Consider the following 6,995-nt stretch of genomic DNA (forward strand, 5'->3'; position numbering starts at 1 on the left):
TGGGGGGGGGCGGGTAACGGGATTGGGTCGCAGGCTGGCCCGCAGCAGGCTTCCTAGGAAGCCGCTCTAAGGCTGACAGCCCTGGGCCCGGCGCGCGAACAGCCTGAGGAGCCCGTGAGAACATCCAGTGTGGAGAGAGACGTGACACACGCCTACCACGAAAGGCAACGGGAAACCAAGGAGGCTTTTTGCGCTGAGAACCAGAGCCAGGTTGTGGTTGCAGCTCCTCACACTGAAGCGTGTGCTTGTCACCGGGGACCGTGTAACAACTCAGGAAGTCCGGGGCAGGCCCGAGGGGCCGCCTTTCCCACGAGCACCCCAGTGACGGCAGCGCCCCGACCCAAGGCCGGAGAGTGAGGGCCGCGCAGCCACGTTCGGGGTTGGCGTGCACGTAGGCTCTTGGACTTGTTCCATGGCTCCCCCAGGGGACCCGGCGTAGAACCACCACAGTTCGGAGGTGACCCAGCACAGGCCGCAGGCATCCGGGTTTTGTGCTAGAAACGGCGTCCCCGGGAGGGTGCTTTCTGAGCGTATCCGCTCTCATCAGGGCACACGGGTCAAGGGGCGTATTGGTCTCGGACGGGTTTCTCGTGGCTAAGCTGTGGGCTTTGCTCAGCTGCCCCGAGCACGCCGCCCGCGGGGGCAGGGAGCAGGGCGCCAAAGACCGAACAGCGCTGGGAAGAGGAGCGGTCCCCCGGGCTCCTCGCCCCAGCCAGGCACCTCCCGCACCTCCCGGAAACACAGCAGTCAGGCCCAGATGGAACAAAGCCCCTCCGTTCACAGCTCGCTGTGGGCTTTGCACGGGCGGCCCGAGGGGGCTGAAGGAGCCGTGGACTCCTGCAAACGCCACCCCTTCCCCACAGCGACCCTGAACTTCCCAACAGTGGAGTCAGCCCCCCTGCCGGAAGCAGCCAGCGGGGAGGGAAGATAAAGACGAAGCAGCCAGACGAGGCCCCCACGTACAGGTGACTGGAGGGGTGGGCGCGGGAGTGGTTTCCTTGTTGGAAAATGATCTTATTTGTTAAATCCCTGCTTTGTTATGGAGTTCAGTATTTTTTTCAGCTACGGGTTGCAGCCCATCGGTGAAACGTGAAATCATTTTCACGGGTCAGAACAAGGTGTTTTAAAAATGCAGTCCACCGAGGCGCCTTGACGTTCAAATGGGAAGTAGTGCTCAGTCACGTGTGTCTGTGAGGTAGCCGGTGCAGTTCATTTCTTGTTGCGGGCCAGAATCAAAACACACTGGGCCACGGGTTCTTTTATGATAGAGGAGGGGTTGTTAAGCCACCGTTGTTTACACTCGGCGCTGTACTCGCCCAGCATCGCCTTAGGGAGGCGGGGCCGGAGCAAGCAGCCTTTCAGATGTTTCAGTGCCCTTCCACTACAAATTCCTGGAACGCACAGAGCTTGCTTAAAATCCATCGTACAAAATTCAGGTCCTTCGGGGCCTCATCGCATTAGCAGATCGACGCCGGGACTGCCGTTCCTGGGTCCCGGGCTCCCCGCCCCCTGCATCTAACCCTGCGGGTGGCGTCACGGCTTCCAAGGTACAAGAGCACCATCTTCTGGTGAAATAGTGTCTCTGCGGGGAGGGTGTTAAAGAGCTCCCCGAAATGTCCTGATTTTTCTTACAAAAATTGCTACTGGCATCAGAAATACCTTGACATCCTTCCGCGCACTCTGCCTGGTTCGGGGGTCGCTCCCTTCCCCCCTCTGAGGAGGGTCTTCCTGCTCCGCCCGCAGGGAAGCAAGCTAGTCTGTCCTTCCTGGTTTTCCGTTAAACGCAGGGTTTCAAGTTTCAGCTCCTCCTTGAATTCCAGCGCCGCCCTGCCCCAGAACCCTCCAAAATGGAGCCTCTGGCCGCTCACCCTGCGAGGTGCTCGGGGCCCAAGGCCAAGGTGTTCGCGGTCCTGCTGTCCGTGGCGCTCTGCTCAGCGATGCTCCTGCTGCTGCAGCTGAAGCTCCTAAAGCCCAAAATCAACAGCTTTTACACCTTCGAAGTGAAAGATGCCACGGGAAGACCCGTCTCTCTGGAAAAGTTTAAAGGCAAAGTAAGTCCCATCCTCTGCTTTTCGTGGCTTTTTTGTTTGGCCGCGTCCTCCGCGCGTTCCCTTAGTGGAATCAGTCTTCTCAGCGAAATGCTCGTGGGATCGTTCGTAATAAAGTGATGTGGCGGGTACATCGCTGTAGTCATCGGCGTCCTCCTAGTTTCTAGACTTCTCATTGATGAACTCAGGTTAACTTAACTGTTTTTCTTTGAAGGGTTTTCATTTGTGTGCTGAGTGAATACTTTAAGTTGTTCAGGAAATTCTTACGTGCAGTTCGTAATGTGACAATGGAGACGTCGACTGAACAGCATGAGCTTTTTTTTTCTTTCCTTCTTTTTTTTTTTTTTTTTTTCAATAAACCATCGTGAGTCCTTGGCGCTTTCTGAAAGGCAGCGCACTTTCAGCGTCTCGTCCGGGCGTCCCGGTTGGCACTTTCAGTAACGCTGGGTGTGCCCACACGTGTGAAATAACCACCTATCCTCCCCCACCCCATGGCTTAGGATTTTATCTACTGGCAGAATTTCTGTGGGTCTTTTCTCCGCTTCACTTTCCGGTTGGGTTTTTTCTCTTTCCGGGAGGTCACGCTCGTCGCCAACGTGGCCAGCGACTGCCAGCTCACCGGCAGGAACTACTGGGCGCTGCAGGAGCTGCACCGGGAGTTCGGGCCCTTCCACTTCAGCGTCCTGGCCTTTCCCTGCAACCAGTTCGGGGAGGCAGAGCCCCGGCCCAGCAAGGAAGTGGTGTCTTTTGTGAGAAACACCTACGGAGTCACCTTCCCCATCTTCCACAAGATTAAGATTCTGGGGCCGGAAGCAGAGCCTGCCTTCAGATTTCTCGTTGGTAAATGTCTCTCTTGCCTCCCCAGTTTCACGTGGTTTGTTGCTTTTCATTTTCAAGCAGATGTATCAGAACCAGACTTTCCAATTTCATTGGACATGTTTTAGTGGGAACATTTCATACAACTATCAAAGAGCCGGAATTTTATCCTTTTGAACTTCCTAGAAGTTACGCTTCCCTGAAATCCATGTTTTAACTTCTGGGATGCCAAAATAATTCTGGTCCACTCTATTTTATTCCTGATGCTCGTTTTACTGACAAATGTGCTTGAAGCGTGGGCTGAGCTATTTTCCTGGAGTGTCTTATTCTCCTCACACCTCAGCAGCCTCTGGGGGCGCGTCCCTCCCGTTGTTAGCGGGGACCCTCTCTCCTGAGCAAGCGAGCACCGTGGCTCCATCATCACCGCGGTGGCACCACGGTGCCTCACGTGCCTGCGACGGCTGCAAGGACGGACAATGCTCAGTTTACTGGGGTTTTGCTAAAATTCAAAAGAAAATATAAGGATTTTTTTGGAAGAAGTAGTGTTACGGTATTTCTACAGTTAGGCTACTAGCTACAGAAATCTGTCAGATCCTCCAGCATCACTTAGCCTGAAGGAGTGAAGCGAGTGAGGGTTAGTCACCAAAGCACAGGCTTGGGCCCCTCCCTCAGCTGCTTTGCGGTGTGGCCTCGGGCACATAGCTCTTCTGTGCCTGTTACCTCGTTTCTGAAAGGAGAGCGTCACTATTGTCTGCCTCCCCAGATTGTGTGGAGCAGGTGTTAATAGTGAGAGTAAGGTACGTTCACACCGCTGACCCTGGGCCGGACACGGTCCTAAAGGACGTTCATGCCATTAGCGGCAGATCTCCTCGGTCCTGTTGTCACTGTGGGTCACCTGAGTTCTGAGAAAACCGTGACTTCAGCCTTGGCTGGTGGGGCTCCGTGGATGGAGCGCCAGCCTTCGAACCAAACGGTCACTGGTTCAGTTCCCAGTCGGGGCACAGGCCTGGGTAGAGGGCCAGGTCCCCAGCAGGGGCCGCGCGAGAGGCAACCACACAGGGATGTTTTTCTCCCTCTCTTTCTCCTTCCCTTCCCCTCTAAAAATAAATTTTTTAAATCTTTTGAAAAAAGAAAAAAAGAAACTGACTTCAGTCAGGCAGTGAAGCTGCCAGTCCAACCAAAGGGCTAAGGGTGGCCCTTAGGTGCACCAAGGCAAGAGAAGCCGGCGCACGCTCCCGAAAGTCTCCATCGCAGCTGCCGAGCACGGGGGCACAGTGGCTCCTGGGTCCTGGGACCCTGCACTCCTAAGAAAGCTTCTCGAGCTCCACTGCCCCGGGTAGGCACGAAGGTCACGTGACGTAAGCGTTCCCCGGGGCCGGTGATGGTGGCCAATTAAAATCAGGTCTTTTAAACTGGCCCGCCTGGACAGAACTGAAGCCGGTCCAGGCCCGCCGGTCACCCAGGGGCCGGGGTGCAGAGGCAGGTGGGGGCTGCAGCCCAGCCTAGCGGCAGGACGGCAAGATGTGCTGAGTGGCTGCAGCTCCCCCTGCCCCGCTCCCCGCGGCCCAGGGAGAGCAGCCGCTTCCCATCCGCCACCGCTGGTGCCCGACCCGGAGGGAGCCGTGCCCTGAACGCACTTTCTGTTATAGGAAACGGCTGTGTTTCAAAATGACTTGAGAAGATGTTAACATAGCAATGTGCTCATACTGAGTCATTGATGTTTGATTTAATCAGCAATACTTCTAACAGTGAAATAACCAATGTAAATGCTCGACGCAGCGTGCAAAGTAAAGCACACAGAGGTAAATATTGGGCCCCATCTTACCATTTTTGACCTACGCCCCCTGCTGGCTCTTCTCCCACCTTTAACGCCCACAGCGGTGCGCCCTTCCAGCCGCTTGCTCCCTGTTTCGAGGGGAGCCAACACGGTTCCTCCCCTCCCCACCCCCCCACTTCTCACACCTCTGCCTCCGGCTCTGGGCCTGGTGGCCTTGGAGCCTGGGACTCCCCTTCAGGCCCCTTTCCCCCTCCTTGGCAGGCACCCCTTTTCTGCCCGCCCTTAACCCGGCTGATGCTCAGGATTTTCCCCAGAACCCATCTGGGCTCTTCTTGTTCTACCCTCTCTCTGCGTGAGCTCTGCCTCCTAGGCTCCGACACCATAGACCCAGCGGCCTCCTCCGGCTGAGTGCCCACAGACACCCAAGTCCCGCGCGGACGGGAAAGAGCTGGCCCTCTTCCTCTGTCCCCTGTGGAGGTGACAGAGCCTGAGCTGGGAAGGAAGGCCCTGAGGTCGCTCCGGGCCCTGCCACCCACTAACCCGGGGACCCGGAGTCCAGGCCGCTGTTTTTCTCATCTGCAAAATGGGGTGACGATGACGGCGCCCAGTCGGCAGGGTTGCCAGCCGGGCGTCCAGCCCGCGGCCCGCAGGCCCCTGGCGGCCCAGGATGGCTACAAACGCAGCCCAACACAAAATCGTGAATGTGCTTAAAAACTTTTTTTTGCACATCGGTTTTCATTGGTGTTTGTGTATTGAATGTGTGGCCCCAGACAACTCTCCTCCGTCCAGCGTGGCCCAGGGACGCCACGAGGCCGGACCCCCCGCGGAGGGTACGTGAGGGACCCATGCAAAGCCCTGAGCGCACCGGACTGGGCACAGAGTTGGCAGCGGGTAAACCTTAGTTATAGCTGTTTACAGCCCTTCTCGGGGTAGTCGGTAACAATGCACAGGAATCCAGGGTGGCATAAGTGGCGGAAAGTCTGCTTTCTTATATGTAAATTAAGATGCATCGAAAGGATTTCGTAATTTCTCAAAATAATATGATTATTTAGAATTTACCATTTTTAGCTGTGGAATATGTAACTGTATTAAAAACATGGATATACTTAATATGAAAAGTAATCCACACATTCCCTTTACAAAGGGCTTTTAGAATATCATTTTATCTTTAAAAAATTCTAAGAAATGGTTTTTGACATGAGGACAATCCTGGGACTTAATTCTAAAGTCGTCACTTATGCGGCCCTAATGGAATTGAAAGTCTTGACAAAAAATAAAATCCTCCTCATGAACATATATTCTGATATTTTAGATTCTTCAAAGAAGGAACCAAGGTGGAACTTCTGGAAATACCTGGTCAACCCTGAGGGCCGTGTTGTGAAGTCCTGGAGGCCGGAGGAGCCCATTGAAGCCATCAGGCCTGAGATAGCCGATCTGATTAGACAAATGATCATTAAAAAAAGGGAGGACCTCTGAAAGCGCCGTTGCCGTGCCAGTGTGACAGCCAGGACACAGGGGTGTCTCCCCGAGGACGCCCCCTCTTTCCAGGTGCTCTGACAACCGCGTGCGGCACCGAGGGATGATTCTCTCTCATTGTGCCAGTGAGTGGCCAGGAACATCTCCCCAACAGAGATGTCACCCAAAGCAAAAATAAAAGTGCCCAAAGACTCAAAACAAAACGCACGCAAGACTTCATTTGACCGCAGGGAGTGACTCGGAATACACAGTCCCCACTGTGCGCCCGGAGCCTGGCGTTCAGCTTGGCCTCTCCTAGGCACGTCCCGGCCGGGAGCGCCAGCACCCTGGGCCGCTGAGTGCCAGACACGGCGTGTGACTGCCGCTTCTGCAGTAACGAGCTGTAAGTGACTATTTTTATGTAATAAAACACAAAATAAACATGGTAAAATGTATGTGCATATAGATTCAAATCCTTAAGTATTTTTGTTTTCTTCCTGTGCAAGATTTTGTTTGTTCATCTCTTGAGTACAAGTTCATAGTATGTTTCACTACATCTGGCCCAAAAGCCAGGTATAAATGACACTGCCGTGACATTTGAAAATGTCTTCATTATTTTCAATATTTATTACTTTCCAGAGGAAACTCAAATTCCGTAAGTACAGTATTAACAGTTGGGTCGGTATCTCTGAGCGAAAATCCCAAGTGTAAGAAAAAAGCCATGCGTATACGACCATTGCGCTGGAATCCTCAGAGGCTGTGTCTGGTGGCTAATCTACTCGGACCAGGTTAGCCGTGTGGCGCAAGGGTTCACTGTCACTCTGGTGGCCGAGACCCTAAGAACCGCCCCCAAAGCGCCAACACGCTTCACGGAAAGAGGGGAGCAGCGGCTGAAGGGG

At 54.3% G+C, this 6,995-nt stretch overlaps 1 protein-coding gene across 1 annotated transcript; it reads left to right on the plus strand.

Moving 5' to 3' along the window:
* The first annotated feature begins 1,824 nt into the window (after positions 1 to 1,824).
* On the plus strand, positions 1,825 to 6,502 carry GPX8 (glutathione peroxidase 8 (putative)). The gene is made up of 3 exons (XM_054575294.1): positions 1,825 to 2,051; positions 2,627 to 2,888; positions 5,954 to 6,502. The coding sequence occupies exons 1-3, from the start codon at positions 1,848 to 1,850 to the stop codon at positions 6,115 to 6,117; spliced, it is 630 nt and encodes a 209-aa protein (XP_054431269.1). The 5' UTR covers positions 1,825 to 1,847; the 3' UTR covers positions 6,118 to 6,502.
* Positions 6,503 to 6,995: the final 493 nt, after the last annotated feature.

The sequence above is a fragment of the Pteronotus mesoamericanus genome, unplaced genomic scaffold (genome assembly GCF_021234165.1).
Source record: "Pteronotus mesoamericanus isolate MK-2021 breed Mesoamerican mustached bat unplaced genomic scaffold, CSHL_Meso_final contig_29, whole genome shotgun sequence".
Lineage (NCBI taxonomy): Eukaryota > Metazoa > Chordata > Mammalia > Chiroptera > Mormoopidae > Pteronotus > Pteronotus mesoamericanus.

Excerpts from the sequence above, each read along its gene's own strand:
- GPX8 (XM_054575294.1), top strand. The coding sequence starts at position 1,848 with ATGGAGCCTCTGGCCGCTCACCCTGCGAGGTGCTCGGGGCCCAAGGCC. Across the intron at positions 2,052-2,626 it reads TGGAAAAGTTTAAAGGCAAA|GTCACGCTCGTCGCCAACGT; the intron begins GTAAGTCCCATC and ends TCTTTCCGGGAG. Across the intron at positions 2,889-5,953 it reads TGCCTTCAGATTTCTCGTTG|ATTCTTCAAAGAAGGAACCA; the intron begins GTAAATGTCTCT and ends CTGATATTTTAG.